Source organism: Octodon degus, unplaced genomic scaffold (assembly GCF_000260255.1).
Source record: "Octodon degus isolate 3935 unplaced genomic scaffold, OctDeg1.0 scaffold00046, whole genome shotgun sequence".
Classification (NCBI taxonomy): Eukaryota; Metazoa; Chordata; class Mammalia; order Rodentia; family Octodontidae; genus Octodon; species Octodon degus.
This window is the reverse complement of record NW_004524622.1, coordinates 12,313,049-12,332,288: the sequence shown is the minus strand read 5'-3', so window position 1 is coordinate 12,332,288 and position 19,240 is coordinate 12,313,049. Positions and strand designations below refer to the sequence as shown.

General features: G+C 39.0%; 1 protein-coding gene across 2 annotated transcripts in view; it reads right to left on the bottom strand.

Moving 5' to 3' along the window:
* The window catches only part of Slc16a12 (solute carrier family 16 member 12), a 109,849-nt gene that overhangs the window by 13,422 nt on the left and 77,187 nt on the right, over positions 1–19,240 (bottom strand). For both annotated transcript variants that reach the window (XM_023716182.1, XM_004632074.2), the window contains 2 exons: positions 13,656–13,903; positions 792–895 (listed from right to left, as the gene is read on the bottom strand). In XM_023716182.1, the coding sequence (XP_023571950.1) occupies positions 792–895; positions 13,656–13,765 (214 nt within the window). In that variant the 5' untranslated portion in view covers positions 13,766–13,903. The remainder of the gene's footprint in view (positions 1–791; positions 896–13,655; positions 13,904–19,240) is intronic.

The following is a 19,240-nucleotide window of genomic DNA, read 5'->3' as shown; positions in this document are numbered from 1 at the left end:
TTGTTCCAGTATAATCCAGATTTATAAGCTCTCAGGCATCAATTTAATAAACTTAGTTTGAAATTTATAAGAAAAAATCAGAGTTTGTCATCTTCTACTACATAGCTGCAGCATTGGTTTCCATGCCCTACAGAGAAACTTTGAATTTGGATGAAATAGCATAGAGTGCCCAATGGACTATGCTCCTTCAAACCCCAGTTAGAGTTCCTAATTTTTCCTGACAAAAGAAATGCACAGTATTTATGACCCATGGCCCAGTGACAGGAGTCATGGCCCGTCATTGTAAAGATAAAATCTGTGAACCAAATTCTAAACCCTCTGGGAACCCAAGACTAGAGATGTAGTGTGATGCCATTGGCATTTAAGGAGAGTCTATAGAAAGGTACCCAGTGTGGTCCAATTATTGTCTATGTAACTGGAGGATGAGGAAGCTTCAGCATTTGGAAGACAGGAGCCAAGCATAGACTATGGTTCCCTGAATCAGGACAAGTTCTGCAACATTCAGCATCCTACTTCTGTGTGGAAAAACCAAATGGTAGATGTTCTGTTCAGTGCATTAACAACCTCTTCCATCTGGCATCAGCCAAGATCATTAAGTCTGGTTAAGTGGGACTCTTTTATTTTTATATATTTTTATATACATTGACCTTTTCAAATAGTCTTACCCAATTTTTAACATGGACTTTCACTTAGAAAAAATGAGAATGAAATTCATTTGAGCTTAGCAAGGTCATGCTCATGTATAGTTCAAGAGTAGTTAATAATTGTCTGTCCTCATAAGTAATACTCACCACAAAGCATGGTCACACAATCTACGATGGAGTGGATCCATGCAGTTTGTGCATAATCCTGACCAAAGTATGTCTGGAACTCCACAAAAAAAATTGAGATGCATCTGAAAAACACAATGCAGGTATTGTATACAAAACAGGAAGGAGAATGGTATCGTAACAGAACTTGAAAACTTGTATTCAATAAGCTGCACAGTGTCTAAGAGTTCTAATTACTGGGAATAATAAGTGGGAAATAGGAAGTTGACTATCTGGGTCATTCTGTAGCACCGAAGAACCACCAGAGGGACTGCCAAAGCCAGAAGGGTACAAAGACCACTGCTCTAGAGGTTTTATGGAAAACATAGTAAGTCAAAACCATGGTTTATTATTTCTCCTGGTATTTTATTGATATATCTATAACTTCTAAAAGGTGTTTGTACAGCTCATGATTTGAAAAGTAAAGAGCGAATTATAAAAGCAAACAATTCCACTTCTAGGACTTACACAAAAGTCATAATCACTTGATGTCATTGATAATAATAGTTACATATCCACAGAGAAAAGTGATTGATGATGTAGAGTATGCCTAAGGAGAGTCACATGGAGAGAAAACATTCTCTCAGGCTTTCACAGAGAGCAAATTGGTCAAGCAATGGCCATGACTCATCCACATGGCTGACACTGACAAAGGATCTACAAACTGTGTGCTACAGGGCTACAGGGTAAATCCTGAGGGGATTTGACTGACTTTGTCAAATACAAAAGTTACATTTCTTGTTATATAGGTCTTGCTTTATCTTGGTCTTAACCATCCAGCAGAAAAGTATAAACACGAGGTATAATAAAGCCATATTAATATGCTGAGCTGTAAAAGGCTCAAGTCAACAACTTCTGACATTGTCAATCCTATGGATAGCCCACCACTATTATGGACTACCAGACTATATTGGATTTTTTTGCTGAATTTACACACCGACAATATTTAAATGGCAATGGAATACCCATCTCTGACAAAGCTAAACAAAAAATGGGGGTACAAATGAATGACCATTTTTTTATCTGTATATTCAAAATAGTTAGGATAGATATACAGCTACTTTCTCTTAATTCAATGAGAAGAAAGATTTGTACTAATAGTGTTTGGACAGGATATCATGTCTGCATCTTGTACTATGAATAACCACTAAGAAGATAACACTATGCAATGTATTAATCATTGAAACTCTCCTACTCACCAGTTTTGAAACTGTCTCATTGCTATTTGTTTCTCAATAAAATTAATAAGAAAATAAGAGGTATACATAAAAAGATATATTCCAGAGAACTATTTATTATAGCTAAATATCATAATTGAGCAAACTATTAAGGACTTGTTAAACAAATCATAGCTTATCAGTAAAATGTAAGGTTTTACTATTAAGTATTAAAAACGATGTGAACCTATACTGATTTGGGAATAAATTTGCAAGATAATGTTAAGTAAAAAGGTATGAAATAGTTCATATAGTAAGAAATTATTTTTTGTGAAAATATAGTTCTTGTAAATAGGAAAGTCTGAAAATGTACACACCAGAACTCAATCATTTTATATGAATGGTCATATTATAAATCATAATTTTTGTTTTATTATATCTTTTTAATTATTTTACAATGAGCATGTCTTATATAATCACAAGAGTGTATTCGTGTGTGTATGTGTCGATGTGTGTGTGCATGTGTGTGTGCATGTGTGTATGTGTGTGTATATAGAGAAAAAATAGTCATACTGAAAACTAGTTAATTACTCAAGGAAACGAAGACATAAGTGAGGCACAGCAATAGTTTGTGTGAAGAGAAGCTACACATAGATCCACATGGCGTTCCAATTCAGAACCAGACGCTTTGCGAGATCTCTGATAGCAGAGAAGGACCTCGGGTCCTTAGGGCTTGGGGATAAGAGGTTATCCTCTCCGCGAGGTGTAGACTCCAGCTTACCGAGCCTGCTCCAGCGGCCCTGTCACCTGGGGTTTTCATCCTCCTCCTCCTCTCCAGTGGGGCTGAGCGTGTAAGTGGATGGAGGAGAGCTCATGTGAGGAAAAGCCAGGCAGACCGAGGCCAGCTGGGTGAGCCAGGGCCAGCCTCACGGGCGGACAACTGACGCAGACGCACAGAGCACGGCTCCCAGCAGCAGAAAGCAAGTCAGTGTCCCGCCAACGCCTACTCAAAATTCTTAATAATTTTACCTTTGGGTTTTGGTCGCGTAAGTACAGTCCAGGGCAGCCGTGAGGCGGTGCGCGCGCAGAGGTGACCTGCGTGCTTCCCACGAGTGCCTGCTGCTCTTTGTCGCCCCACTCGCACGGAGCACAGTGCTCTCGTTCACAGCACCAAAACCATGATGGAAGGAAGTGGATAAGATTTAGAGGTAGCCAGAGATGTGCGCCACAGTTGGGCGACGTGAAAGAGCAAGGAAGAAAGCTCAGCGTTCTGAAAGAGGTGGCGCTTCCATTCTGGGCCAAATGTTCTCTAACTGCAGACACGGGCAAGGGTGTTTTAAAGATCACATGGGACCTCTCATTCCTACCACATCATTTCCTGTTAGAGATGCCAACCACTTTTGCTACAAATGATCATGTGAAAAGAGGCCCCCAGCACCTCTTCCGCTGAGTCCTCTTTCATGTGTAAGTAAATTAAAGGTAAGGGAAGATTGGTGAGATGCACACGTACCACGAAGCCACATAAAAGCAGTAGCGTTAGCTTTGTGCAGGATTCCCACAATTCGGGTAAAAATGAAATACATATGCATGCCTGAGCTACAAAATATAAGTCGTAAAACCCCAGTGATTCTATGAATTCAATATGCATATATGCATGTAAAACTGGCATTACACAACATAAAGGTGGACAAGAAATTCATGCTCATAATTTAACATTCTCATACTCTTTGTCTAGAACGCTGCAGAAAATTAAATTAAATTTAAATTTTAAACACCACAAAAAACTGAGAGACCACGTGAAGAACGAAAAAGCATTTTATTTTGATACTTTTAGCAACACCTGCTTTTTGGATGAGATCCTGGATTTTCATTTTGCACTGGATCCTAGTGATAGGGAAGAGGACCAGCAGGGGAAGCTGAATTTCAAGTCCCAGCGGACCCTGGCCTGGAGGCTAATGTGTAGACTGTACAGCACGCATCAACGTCTCTAGAAGGAAGTGGAAGGGCGCAGGACTAAGGAGAGGAGACAGAAGGTGAATCTCAGGCTGGGATACAGCCTGCTCACAAATCCACAGCCAATCCTCCAGGCAGTACTATACTGGCTTAGTCTTCACAGGTCCTCCTCCACCAGCCATTAGATGCGGGCTCTCCCTAGGAGGGCGCCCTGCTGCGAGAGGTGCGGTGAGAGGGAGCCTGAGGACCCCACCACTGCGGTGGGTGTTGACAGCACATCTGCAGCTGAGGCCATCCGCAGGGCACAGCTCTGCGCTCACCATCATCACGTTCCTGTTCTCCACAATGAACACTGAGATAATTATCATGGTCAAAGAAAAAAGAACATAATCCCTTTCCACTGAGTAATTTGAGAAGCCAGATAGCACACTGTAGTGGGTCTGATGCTCAGTTAATAATACCAGGACCTAGAGTACTGAAACATTGACACCCTTTGTAATTCAGAGAATGGATTATAAAACTACCTGTATAATTGTATGAGTTTAAGTTTAATGAAAATCTTGCAGAATTTTTAACAACATGAAGTAACTGCAACAACCTTACACTAGTTTTAATTTAGTTTAACAATGAAAACAAGGACCCTTCTGCCCCATGCTACTTCCTTTTTTTCTTTCCTGTCTTCCCCTAGCTGGGTGTTGAGCTCAAGAGCACTTCCTACAAAAGCCAGTGTGGTGATGCACCTGTAATCTCAGCACTTCAGGATGCTGAGGCAGGAGGTTCATAAATTCAAGCCCAGCCTGGACCACTTAGTGACTTACTGAGACTCTGTCTCAGAAAACAGGATAAAACAAAACCTAAGAAATGTCTATACACTAAAAACAAGAGCAAAAGTCTTATGGTAGTGCTTGATCTCAAAATTGCTAAGCTAGTACTAAAAAGCCTATTGTTTTTCCGAACCAGTAGCTGTTCAGCTTAAACAAATCAAGATTTACTAGATATAGTAGTATTATCAAACAGTTCCGTTATCCTCAGCCCAGGACTTCTCACAAGAAGCCCTACTGACATTCTGGGACAGACAAGTCTTCACAGGGTTATCCCACGCATTACAGGGTGCTTAGAAGTGTCACTGGCCTCTGCCCAGAATATTTCCAGACATTACCAACTATGCCCTGGAAACAAAACCAGCCTGGGTAAGAGCCATGGATCATATCAGTCATCAGGTTCTCACGCTATCTTGTACAAGACAGCTATTTCTGCATATAACTCCAGCCCTCTGAGCATCCATAACTCTGGCCAGACCTCTGGACCGTAGCCCAAAGTCTCCTAGCTGGTCTTTCTGAACTCACACTCCGCTGCCTTTACTACCTTCTACACATGGTAGATGTGAACTTCCTACTTCTTTCAACATTACACTTATGCTTTTTCACACTTTTAATTCTATTTATTTACTTTTCTAAGTTGTTCTCTCAGCAACCTTCATTATTTTAGTATCAACACAGCCGACCACTCTCTAAGAAGTTGTCCCTGACAACCTGAGACTGGGATTGACACCTCTCTTATGTGTTTCAACTACAAGGAGGATACACCATATGGCAATTCTCTCTGTATTGGTTTGTGTTCTCCGCTCGACTATAGCTTTGTGGCAGCAAAGACAACTGTCTTATTTCACAACAAATCTCAGAGAACCGGTACAGTACTTGTCACATACCAGATGCTCATAAATCTTATTCAAGGAAGGAAGCAACGGGTGAAGGGAGGATTAGACTGACTAGGGGAAGTGACGAATATAAAGAAGTAAAAATAGTTGAATGACAAATGTAAGAACTATGAATGAGAAAGGGGAGGGGATGATGGGATGGCACTCACTACGTAGGAGCAGTGGCCAGGTGAGATAAGACGGAATGTGAAGAAGCTGGGTGTGACACAGGCTGAGAGGAACAATCAGCCAGGGGCCAGTGCAGAAGCTGGAGATGCAAAAGGAAGAGAGAAGATCTTGGAAAAGAGGTCCCTGGTGAGAAGATATTTTAGGGGACTTAATACTCTTTTGGAGAAGTTAATATTAGCATTGCTGTGTTTGCATCTCACGATAATTTTAAAATCTTGCTTTGTTTTCTGTTTATGGTTTTCTTAACTGACTCAAATAGTCACATCCAGTCAAGTGTTAAGGAGCTGAGAACACAAGTACGTAAGAAGCTTGTCTAAACACGTGAGCGCTTTTACCAGAAATAAAAATGTTAATGACCACATACGTGTCTCTGAATAGTGTGAGCTAAGTGACACGCAAGAAACATATTACATTAATTCTTGTGATCTCAAGAAGCAAAGGACCACAGAACCTTTCAACTGTGAAATTTTATGTTTTACGTCTTTTACACACAGGCATTATTTTAAAGAAAGCAAATTTTATTAGGAACATGGTGCATCTCACGCTGAAGAGTGTGTTGTTGTTTTTAGAATATTTGCACAGGTACAGGTGTCAAGAGAGCAGGGCTCCAGTCTCAGAGGCTTTCACTGAGTGAGTTTTTTGTAAAGCACCTTAATCTTTCAGGGCCTCAGTTTCCTTGTCTATAAAATAAGAATTTTTGGTAAACATACCTCTGAGTCTGAATGCATGGAAGCATTCTGCAGTAACAAATAACTCCTCGTATCCAGCATTTGATAGGTTTTATTTGGAGGAAGGGAGAAACAAAATGTCATCAGTCTCATCAGTTATGAAACGGCTTTCTCAAAGGCACTTTCTCTCAAGGGATCAATATGTTTGCTGACTCAAATTTCCAACTCTGCTGTAAGATTCTGTGCTGGGATGCGCTGGTAGAGTTGGTGGCAACATCTGCTTTTTATTTGTTTGCTGAAGCTACTCCTTAAGTCAGGTCAGAGATCAATCCACTGAAGCATGGGCCTTCAACACGTTACTCAATCTCTGGATGTTATAAAAATTAAATAATTCAATCACTGAAAACACACCGACAAGCATAAGTGTTCAGGTAATGTCAGAAATTATTTATTGGGTATTAATTATTGCTAAGAATTCAAAAGGATCCCGCAGTTCCAAAGAACATTAGATCCAGTAGACTTAGAGAGCAAAATGAATCTCAGACATAGGAGATTTGGCTTGGTTTTTTTTTTTTTGTTTTTTGTTTTGTTTTGTTTTTTCATTTAAATCAGGTTTTGTGTTTCAGTTATCAGCCCACTGAAATGATTAATTATTATGTAGGATATTATGAAGCACATATTACACACTAAAAGAAAAGATAAATAATCAACACATACTAACAGAGGAAGTAGATAATAATTAATTACTACTGTAATAGCCTGCACAAGTTTAAACACTGTAAAATTTGTGTGGTGGAAGGGAGGAGCTGAGATAGTATTTTTACAATGACTTGGGTCATAACTGCAGCATTGTTTGTGACAGCAAAAACAAAGATAGCATAAAAGCATATATTTCCAAATTGCTTGAATTTACCATATGAATGCATGATATTTTTAAGTAGAAAGAAAAAGAGCTGATTTCCTAGTAGGGATGGATTATCCTGTTGAGCACATCACCCTGGAGCTGCTTTCCTTCGCTCACCTGCAGACCTCCTGGCTGCTTCTGGGTTCATGACATTTGATTCCAAAGCTCACCACACTTTCCTCCCTAACATTATCCAGCATCAGTGTCCTCGTGTCCTGATAACTTCTCATAACAGGTCTTTGCTGCCAGCCACAACTTTCTTCTCTGATTTCCAGAGAACCCCTGCAGTTCAAGAGAGGTGGCTGCTCACCACAGTCACCAAGCCAGTGATAGATGAAGTGCCTGCACTGATATGGCTTGAAACATCATCTGCTTTTACTTCTTCAGCCAAATCCTTCCCAATCTTAAGACTTCACTCAGGAACAACTGCTTCAGAAAGCCTATCTGAACTTCCTAGTCAGGAAGTGTCCCTCTTTCAGTGTTATTTTACATTTTCTATTTACAGAAATTTATATTTAGCACATTTTGTATTTCAGTTATTTTTGCCTAAGCTATGGTATCCAACATCTCTATCTTTTTGAAGGCACCTTGCACAGAACCTTCTCCTTCACAGTGAATGTTTGATACAAGTTAGTAGCTCAATTCACAATGGTTCAAATATGAAACCAGGCTAGATGGGCATCAATCAATATACTAATGTATTACACACCCATAAAGAATAATAAATTCTTTGAGTCATGTATAGAAAGTTGGATAGATTTTGAGACTATAACACTAAGTGAAATAAGTCAGACACAAGCTAAATACTGAGTAGTTTTCCTTATACGAGCATCACAAAATGTAAGTAACTTAAAGAGCAAAATAAAGGAAAAATGGAAAGAAATAAAGAGGTAGACTTTTTAGAGGTAGATAAAAGGATCCAGGGAATCAAGGAGGCCTGGGGAAAGAGGTGAAAGTGATCCAGATACTGTATTTATATTACTAATTCTCCAAAATGAATGTAATTATTATGTATCACAAACAGACTAAATGGAAATCATTACTTTTTGTGTTCTTAAAAACACAGATTTGCAGCCGGGGAGATAGCTCAGTAGAATAGGTGCTTTCCTGGCAAGTGCAAGGTCCTGAGTTCAATCCTTGGTCCAGTAAAAAACAAAAAACAAAAAACAAACCAAAAAATAAAAAAAAAATAAAAACAGAATTGGTTTCACTTGAAATGAAATTGAAACTTAAAACCATAACCTAAAAAGCGATGCAAGACTTTCAGCATCTGGTAGCAGTCATGGGATCTGTCAGCAATGCCAACTATCATTGAAAGAAAATTGAAATCTAAGGTTCTGCCAAACAGGAAAAGCCAGGCAGGATATTGATGAGCATGAAAGGCTATCAGGAAATTGGAATCTATGAAGTAAGTCTTCAGTTGTCTATAGAAAATACCATGGAAGAAATTCTTTCTATAATGGACAAATTGGGACAGTTCCCATTGATTTTATATACTGTAAGTTTAAATAGATCTTGTTAGGCTGGCCAGTTGGTCAGCGGATTAAAGCACCTGCTTAGGCAGATGCAGGGACCAGGGTTTGTTCTGAGCATGCCATGTTGGCCACACCCCTGGGGCACTCTGAGGCGGTGACTGAGACTGGGCATGGTGGCACCTCCCTGTAATCCCAGTGGTTGGGAGGCTGAAAACAAGAGGATCACTGTGAGTCTGATCTATAGACCCTGAATTAAATACATTAAAAAAACTTTTTAAAAAAACCTAAAAAACAGATCTTGTTAATGATTGGGGGACATGGAGAGTAAAAAGTAATGCAGATCATGACCCTTTCACAGCTAATAGAGCTGCATATGAAAACAAATGGCTGCAGTAGTCATTATATTTGGGCTAAAGTGTCTTAATATTTCTAAATATCCTAATACATGGCAGATATTGGTAGAAACAGCTATCCAGGACACTTAAGGGTCAGAATTTGCAAAGGAAAAGATATCTGAATAGGCAAAGGAAGTAACCAAGACTTCTGGGAAGGTGACAGAGTAGTGAGAAGAGAAAGAGCTTCCCTGAGATTTGGTGTCCAGACATTGGAATAAGAGAATAAGGAGGCATCTCAGTTACTTCTTACTCGCTGGTACAAAATACCTAAAGGAATTCACCAGGCAAAGCAAACGATTAAACTTAGGAGAAAAAGCAAGCCAACAATAGGAAGCTAATATGATAGAGGGCTAGGGAGACAGCTCACTGGAATAAGTGCTCACCTGGCAAGCACAAGGTCTTGAGTTAGATCCCTCGTACCACCAAAAAAAAAAAGACACAGCTAAGTCAGTATACATCAATTATAATCATCAATGTTAATTGTCTTAATTCACCAATGAAAAGAAACATAGTGACAAAATGGATCAAGAAGCAAGATCGAACAACATGCTGCATAGAAAAAACACATTTATTAAAAAAATTCAGATATCACTCAATGAAATTGAATGTGTAATTAAAAACCTACCAAGAAAGAAAAACTTGGGCCAGCCAAATAGCTCAGCAGATTAAAGCACCTGCAAGCAAGTTAGATCCCCGGGCCTGCAGTGCTGGCCCAGACCCTGGGGCACACTGAGATGGCAGTTGAAACTGGGCATGGTGGCACACGTCTGTAATCCCAGCATTTGGGAGGTTGTAAACAGGCAGATCACTATGAGTCCAATCTAGTAGTGAGACCCTGAACACCCTGTAGACCGTTCCCTAAAATACAAAGAAAGAAAGAAAGAAAGAAAGAAAGAAAGAAAGGAAGGAAGGAAGGAAGGAAGGAAGGAAGGAAGGAAGGAAGGAAGGAAGGAAGGAAGGAAGGAAGGAAGACTCAGAATCTAATAGTTTCATTGCTGAATTCTACAAGAAATTTAGAGAAGATCTAACACCACTACTTCTCAAACTCTCTAAAGAAATTGAAAGGGAAGCAATGCTCCCGAAATCATTCCTGAAGGCAAGAATTATCCTGATTGCAAAACCAAAAACGGACCAATCAAGTAAAGGAATTATAGGTCAATCTCCCTAATGAACATAGATGAGAAAATCCTCAAGAAGATACTGGCAAATGGAATACAACAGATCATCAAGAAGATTATATATTATGACCAAATAGGATTCATCCCAGGAATACAGTCATGGTTAAACATAAGCAAATCAATAAATATAAAAAAGTACCCTAAAGAAAATTCAAATAGATCATCTTTATCTCAATCTGATAAGCACTATCTATAATAAAACAGTAGACAAGACTATGCAAAATGGTCAAAAAGAATGAAAGCTTTCACTCTAATATGAGGACCAAGACAAGGGTATCCATTGTCACCACTCTTATTCACTACAGTTCTGGAAACATTAACAAAAGTAATTAGAGAAGCAGAAGCAGAAGAAGAGGAAGGGGAAGAGGAAGAGGAAAAGGAAGAGAAAGAGGAGGAAGAAGGGGAGGGGGAGGGAAAGAGGGAGGGGGAGGGGAAGAAGAAGGAGAAGGAGAAGGAGGAGAAGGAGAAGGAGAAGGAGAAGGAGAAGGAGAAAGAGAAGTAGTTAGGAAAGCAAAATAAGAAATTATCATCATTTGTAGATGACATTATAATCTACATAGAAGACCACAAAAACTTTACCAAAAGACTTCTAGATTTAATAACCACATTCAGTAGTGTATCTGGATATATTAAAAAATCAATAGCCTTCCTGTAGAGGAATAACAAACTCACTAAGAGAGAAATTAGGGAAATAACACCTTTTACTATAGCATCCAAAAAGTGAAATACCTCATTATCAATCAAATGAAGGAAGTAAGAGGCATCTACATTGAAAACTACAGTATTCTTAAAAAGGAGGTTGAAGAGATTGGAAAATAAAAAATATCTCTTGTTCTTGGGTAGGAAGAACCAACATAATGAAAATGGCTCTTTCTAAAATTTTACACAGATTTAATGCAATTCTGCTGAAAATTCCAAAGGCATATCTCACTGTATTAAAGAAAACTGTCCTAAAATTCATTTGGAACCAGAAAAGACTAAGAATAGCAAAGGCAATCCTGGGCATCAAAGGGAGGGCTGAAGACAACACAATCCCTGTCTTGAAACTATACTACAAAGCTACTGTGATAAAAACAGCATGATATAGGCAAAAGAAGACCTGAGGGTAAGTGGAATAGATCAGAAGATGCAGAAACAACTCCAGGCACACTTTGCTGCTTTTCTTTGACAAAGGTGGCAAACACCTTCACTAAGAGTAAAACAGCCTTTTTAACAAATGGTGCTGGAAAAACTAGCAGATTAAAATCAGACCCATATCCTTCATCGTGCATGAAAAAACTAAAATCAAAATGGATCAAAGATCTAAATATTAACACATAAACACTGAATTTTCTGGAGTGTAGAATAGGTAGGATTCTTGAAGATTCGGCATAGGCAAGCAGTTTTTGAACAAAACCCCAATTGCACAGGAACTAACACAAATAACAATTGTGAATTTATATTATAAAGTTTTTGCACAGCAAAAGAAACACCTACAGAGTGAAGAGACAACCCACAGTGTTGGAAAAATTTTTGTCATCTGTTCCTCAGACAAAGGACTATCATCTAGACCTTATGAAGAACTCAGAAATATTAGACCCCCCAAATCTAATGAACCAATCCAAAAATGGCATGTGAAATAGACAGACATTTCTCAAATGAAAAAGTAGAAATGACAAATAAATATATGATAAAATACTCAATATCATTGGTCCTTCATGATATGCAAATTAAAGCAACACTGAGATTCCATCTCACTCCAAAATGAATGGCTATCATCAAGAAATCATCGTATAACAAATGCTTGTGGGGCTGTGAGGAAAAAGGAATCCTTCTCTACTGTTGGTGGTAGTGTAGGGTAGTGCCACCCTTAAGGGTATCAGTGTGGAGATTCCTTAAAAAACTAGAGAAACTACAGGATGCTTCAATACTTGTACTGCTGATTTTTGCTGATCTACAGAGGGGAGTGGTCAATGCTTAAAATTTTTGGCCTTTCTCTTTTCTTTTTCTTGTTCTTTTAGATTTCTTGTAATATTTTTTTTCAAATTTTTCATGTTTATGTCTGGTAATCTGAACAACTAATTTGAAGATAACACTACGTAATGCAGCAACCACTGTTGAATTCCCATTGATTTGTTTGGTGAAGTTCTGTATCATTTTTCATGTCTTTGTTTTTGTCACTATTTTGTATTATCTTTAATAATAACAAACTGGAGGTTCTGTTTGACCCAACTATTCCTCTTCTTGGTATCTTCCCAAAAGAAAAAACGCATAATAGCTCATGAGTGTATACACAATCTTATTTATAGCAGCACAGTTTGTAATAGCTAAATCTTGGGAAACAGTCCAACTACCATAAACTGATGAATGGATAAAGAAGTGGTATTTTTTTATACAACAGAGTACTACTCTGCTATAGAGGATAAGCTTGAGATATTTCTAGCTAAATCACCTTAAGTGGGTCCCGCCCATTAGCTCAGTTGTTTAAGTGCCTGCTTAAAGGAGGCAGTCAGTCTCTGGGAGCGGTGGTTCCATTCCCAGATACTCAAGGCAACCCAGGCCAGCGCTGCTGGAGGTCAATGTGGAGCCGCCAAAAAATATAAATAAATAAATAAATAAATAAATAAATAAATAAATAAATAAATCACCTTAAGTGATTAAGACCATTCTTAAGTCCACCTTAAGACCATTCTCTTAAGTGAAATTATTCAGACACATATGTGTACATACCCCCATTGTTTCTCTGGTGTGAGAAACTGAAAGTATAGATAAGGAGCAAAATGTATAATAGATATTATGACATAGGAAGAAAATGTTCAAATGGGAAGGGGAAATGGGGAGAAGGGATGGGGAAAAGAAGGAAGGAAGGGAGGGAGGAAGGACAGGAGGATGGGAGGATGGGAGGAAGGAAGGATGGAAGAACGGGAGAGAGGGAAGGAGCGAGGGAGGGAGGAAGCAAGAGGAAAAAGAAAAAATGATTAGAAAAGAAGGAAATAATGGAAACAAGGCTTTTGTAAATAAGGAAGGGAAGGGAGGTTGAAAGGAAAGAAGGGGAATAGGAAAAAAACAATCAAGTTATATCACATAAGGTACAAATTCCCCATAATGAATGTAATCATTATGTATACCTAAAATGTCCCCAAAAGTATAATAAAAAAGAAACAAAATTACACACACATACACACACACACATTTTCACAAGACAAGAGAAGCCAGACCATCTTTACAAATCAAGAAGAAAATCCTACCTACCTGGTGACAGCCCGGGTGCATATGGTGACAAGAAAACAGCCAGCCACGATCATCCAGCCCCAGCCTCCATCTGGGGGGGAGGTGGACCCAGATCTATTTACTTTTGCCATGGTTGCAAATGTTTTTCTCCTTTGCCGGGTTATTCCACCAGCAAGCTATGATCTTGGAAAAGTCTGCTTCCCAGTGTCTTCCCGTCAGGCATTCAAGGTTGGCATGGAATGCTACCTGGCACATGGGTTTCTGGCCATCTAAAACAAAAAGTGTAGATATATTTCTATTTTACTGTCATTTCCAGAAATGGGTTTTTCACTTAGTAAGAATTACTAGTTTTCTATTAATATGATTATCTGTAACCAAACATGGGTGTGACCTGTGACTTGATTCTAACCAACAGAACAGCACAGGTGATGGGACACAACTTTCACAACCACACACCGAGCTACACAGGACTCGGTCTTGCTACTCCCACTTCCCACAGGGCTTGCAGAAACAAATGGTCTCATTGCACGCTGCTGCCTGCATAGAGGCCATGCAGCAGGAGACCTTGGGTGGTCTGTGGGGACTGGGTGCAGCCGCTCACTGAACAGGAAAAAGAAAAAGGAAAGAAAAGTATCATTACTGTGTTTTGCAAACACAGATTCTCTTAAAAGTGGGAGAAAAGAATATCCTATGTATAACAAGAAAATAAAAGAGTAAGCTCTCAGGACTTTTTCTCCCAGTCTCCCAGGTGAACGCAAAGCAACTTCTTTCCTAGCTGCTTCTCCACTTGATAGGGCCCGGCAAATACCCACGCAGGCTTCTGAGGCTGTCAGCCCACCACCACGCTGCACACTGTGACTTGATTCTGGTGCCCTAGAAATTGCCACGTAAATTGTTCCTTAAGGTATTCCTTTGCACGTTAAATAACCTTCTTAATTATAGTTAAGGAGATATCTTTAAGATGCAGAGTAAGAGTTTTGATGAATATTTTTTCTTCTAGATTGAGCAAATAATCCAGTTGTTAATACAATTTTATTAACTATTTTATTATAAGATTGCCACAAGAGGGCTGGGAAGATAGCTCAGCAGTCTAAGTGCCTGCTTGGCAAGCACAAGAACCCGAATTCGATCCCTGGTACCTCATGCCGTGCCAACCCTGAAACCTTGTGTGCATGATGCCAGCCACTGATGAAATCAGGTGTGGTGGCACATGTCTGCAATCCCAGCACTGGGGAGGCTGAGATAGGAGGAGCGCTATGAGTATGAGCTGTGTAGAGAGACCCTGTTCTATGGGTAGATAGATAGATAGATAGATAGACAGACAGATATTGCAGAAGAAATCTGAATGCTACTTAAATGAAATCTCATTTCAAATGTGACACAGTGTGCATTATTTGGTGAGCATATGCTGTATACTACCATACACTATATAAGTCACAGGCAAACCATACTACCTAAGAAGCTATGTGTTAAAGATTGCAGCTTCTTAAGAAGACGGCCAATGATAGATTTTGCAAGTTTGCAGCTCTGGACCTGGTGCCCTCTGAGTTCAGAGAGCAAATGACAGTGAGGCTGGGCAGTGGCCATGACGCCCCATGCACTGTCAGGCTGTCACTGCCCTCTTCTCCTTGCTAGCCATCCTAAGAATTGGGGACAAAAGGAGCAAGTGGACAGCTGAAGATGATATAAATGCATCCAAAATTCTGGAAGATCAGTGTTGATATAGACACTAACCCTGTTTTGATAAGAATGAAATTATTACTGTAGGAAAATGAGAACACCGTAAGACCACAATGTTAAGTGAAGCACAAGCTTAAACACCTCAGGGTTTCTCTCATATGAGAAACCTAATATGTAAATAAAATACAAACAAAAGGTAAACAATAGGGGAAAAAAGGAAAAAACACTTTTGCCATCCAGCAGAGCCAATGTATCCAAAAGTGTACCTTGCTTTCGTATAATTATTTTATATATTTTATATGTGTTTTGTTTTATTAGTCTGCTTTTTAATCTGCTGTGCTTATGAGAATCATCTTGATGAAAACTTATAAAATAAATGAATAAATCTGATGACAAGTAATTTTCAAAAGAATTGAGGCATGTTATGTACACATACCCAGTCCCCACAGTGGATGTAATTATTATGTAATGTAAACATATACTGATATTTTTTAAAAATTTATTATTGAAAATGATAACATTATTTATCACTGGTCTAAGGACTGAGTCACAGTCAAAATATTGATTTGGGAACACAGTGTAAACAATACCCAGCTAGCATTTTTTTTTCATTTTTTGAGGTACTGGGGATTGAACTGGGACCTTGCATATGCCAGTCAAGCCTTTAATACACTGAGCCATTTCCTCAGCTGTACAGCTAGCATTTATAGAGAATTTCCACAGGCCAAGATGCTACTAAGTGGCATTTTAAAAGTATCTCATTTAACGTTTACATCAACCATAGAAGGTAGGTACTATTATCCCTGTTTTAGGTACAGGGACTTAGGCTAGAAAGCTTATGTGATGTGCCCAGTTATTAATACCATTAAGCACCTGAAATGTTTTTGCGAACCCCAGTGTGGTGCCAAGGCCACTCTCCCTAGCCAATGCCAGGCACTGCTCCATCACACTTCCTCATTGCTTGGCATAAATTCATAAACATTTTTGACTAATCTTGTACTTACCTCTCTTGCTGGTGGCATACTCAACAGATGACATGAATTGCTGCCTGATATAGCAAGCATGCAATTTTTTAAGTGGCATTGTTCCTATTTTCTAAAAAAAAAAGTCCATAGATTAATGACTCTTTTGTTGTAGAATCATCTCTAATGTCAGAGTAAATGTAGTCTCCGAAAGGAGTAGCCAACACTTCGGCACTTCAGGATCGGTTCCTCTAAAGTGTAACTTCATGCTCTGGATAAGTGGTTTTAGCGGTCTACTCCTTCTTCCCCCAAATTTAAATACTCTAAGATTGATCCTTATTTAATAAATCTGCCCTACTTGTAGTTTTGCTCTCATATGACCTGCTTCTTGCAGCAGAGTTCACATGTCCTCCATTGGTTGGGACTATGCGTCTATCAGCTCTTTCTAGTGGACACTGATTCCAGGAGTGGGCTGTGATTGGCTTCTCTTATCCTCTGTCAGTGAGTGATGAGGGAAGGGAAGTGACGTCACTCTACTCAGTGAGCTATGGGAAGATGTCTTCTAAGAAAGGACACTGGAAAGAAAGGAGCCCCTCCTCTTCCTGTGGACATTTTGAATCTGGACATCATACCTAGAACCACAGTAGGTAGCTGGTTGCAGGACGCTGGCCTGAGAACAAAGTCAGAGAGCCACAGACCGCACAGGAACCTAGGAGCTTGGTGACCTCCCTGACCCAGTCCACCTGGGGCCACGCTCGCTGACCTGTCAGGTAAAGTGACATTTGTTTGTTCATCTATTTTGAATAATACTACTTCATGGCTTCTTATTCTACTTTATTTTTGAAATATATTTTACTTAGCAGTGCATATTTGTAGCACAAAATGTTTGCACTCCTTATGGGGAGTTGGTACTTGAACACAGTACATCTTGTGTCTTTTCCTTATTCCCTTTCCCTTCCTCTCTCACCTTTCTGTTGATCACCTTCCTTTTTTCTGTACTTGTTTGCAGTACATTTTATATACTGTTTAAACCAGTTGAGGTTTTCATTACTTCTCCCAAAAGAATCCAAGCTGACCTATTCCTGATAATGGTGTGCTGGGGCCAGCTCCAAACACCTGCCATTGCCACCCTTTGTTCAGCCCTATTGTTGGCTGTGATAGATGCCCTTAGGCCAGAGTAACTACAAATTGGCAAACTACATGGTAAAGCTTTTATATTTCTCAAGAGAATCAGTTGCTGAACCCTTACTAGCACCCTGTGGAGTAACTTAAGGTGTGCAAAATAAAGATTTATATGAAATCTTAATTAAAGCCAAAAACTAAGAAAGAACTTAAATGACTATTGTGAGCTCTCAATTTAATTAGCTTATTACCTTTTCAAAAATATAATTTGCTTATCTTTTAGGGTTGCATTTGGCAAGGTACAACCCTCAAATAACATGTGAACACTCCCTCTTTTGGTAAATCACAATTTGTTGGAAAACAGCTACATTCTTTCCATTTTTTTCAGGTATCTTGAATACTCAAAACAAAGACCATGTGGCCCCAAAAGCCTGAACTATTTATTACCTGGATGTTTACAGAGAAAGTTTGTAGGCTCCCATTCTAAGAGTGTTTAGAAATGATTCCAAATACTTAGTTTTTTATGTGATGTCTTGGTTTTGAAATTGGTTTTTTTTGCTCTTACTTGAACCCCTGCACGGACTCTGAACTCTGAATTCTCCATCTCTTCAGGAACAATTTACATCAAACCTTAGGAGGTCTCCCACACTCATGCGAATCACTGACCCAGCTACTGTGTCAGTCAGTTTTCTGTCCCTGTAACAAATGCCAGAGATATTCAACTTATGAAAATTAAAAAAAAACCTTACTTTGGCTCATAACTGTGAATATTCCAGGCCATTTTGGGGTGAATATATTGTTCTAGGTTGAGTAGAGGAAACTCATCATGACATAACAATACAGATTGAGGGGTCAAGTATTAGAAAGCCACTTAGAGTCACTGAACAGGATTCCATTTCTACAGAACTATCCTTTAAAAATAATTTAACAGAAAGTAAGCATTATTGGAAATAATAGCTATATCATGGATAATTATTACAGTAGAGAAACAACCTAAATGCTCAACAAGTGGGTAGCGTTTAGACAATTGTGATATATTAAATAAATGGAACATAAAATATACATTTAAAATTCTGACGCATTAAATGAAAGAAACAGTATTTATCCTTTTTTCACAGGAAGATAACAGTGTAACATGTAAAACACTCTGGAAGCAATATTAAAGCAAAAAGAAGCTGCATGTACCTTGTGAGGGAAACTATTGCATGGTTCAATGTAACTGTCACAAAGACTATAAAGACTGAAATAGTCTGGTATTATTAAGCTATTATTCATCTCCAAGTTATATTATATATCATTATATAGGGTTTATTTTTCTGAGAAAGAAATTCCAGGTCTAATCCTGAAATATGAACATAGAAATCTCTTTTGTACCATTTCTCCAGGACTAATAATAACCATATCATTTATTAATATTGCAAATTGAAAAGCAGACGATTTTTCAGGAAGAACATGCTATAAGCAAGAAGCCCTGGACAAAAAAAAGATGTTGAACACTTTATGAAAATACTGAGCATCATTAATTTTCACTTTGCTTCTGCTAACCCCAGGCGATTGCCTTTTCATTCGTTTCATTGAGTACCCTCTCTTTCATGTGCTCACATTTTATGCGCGTTCAGAATAGATTTAGGGATGTGGGGAGATAGCTCAGTAGAATAAGTGCTTGCCTGGCAAGCACAGGGTCCTGAGTTCAATCCCCAGTACAGAAGGATTTTTTTTTCTCCGAATGCCTTCAGGGCATGATTGGCTGGCTTGAGTTGTGGGGATCGAACCACAGCAACCTGAGCCTGACTGCTTTGTTGAAGCAGCCTCTTAAAGAACTGAGCTGGGCTGGAGAGATGG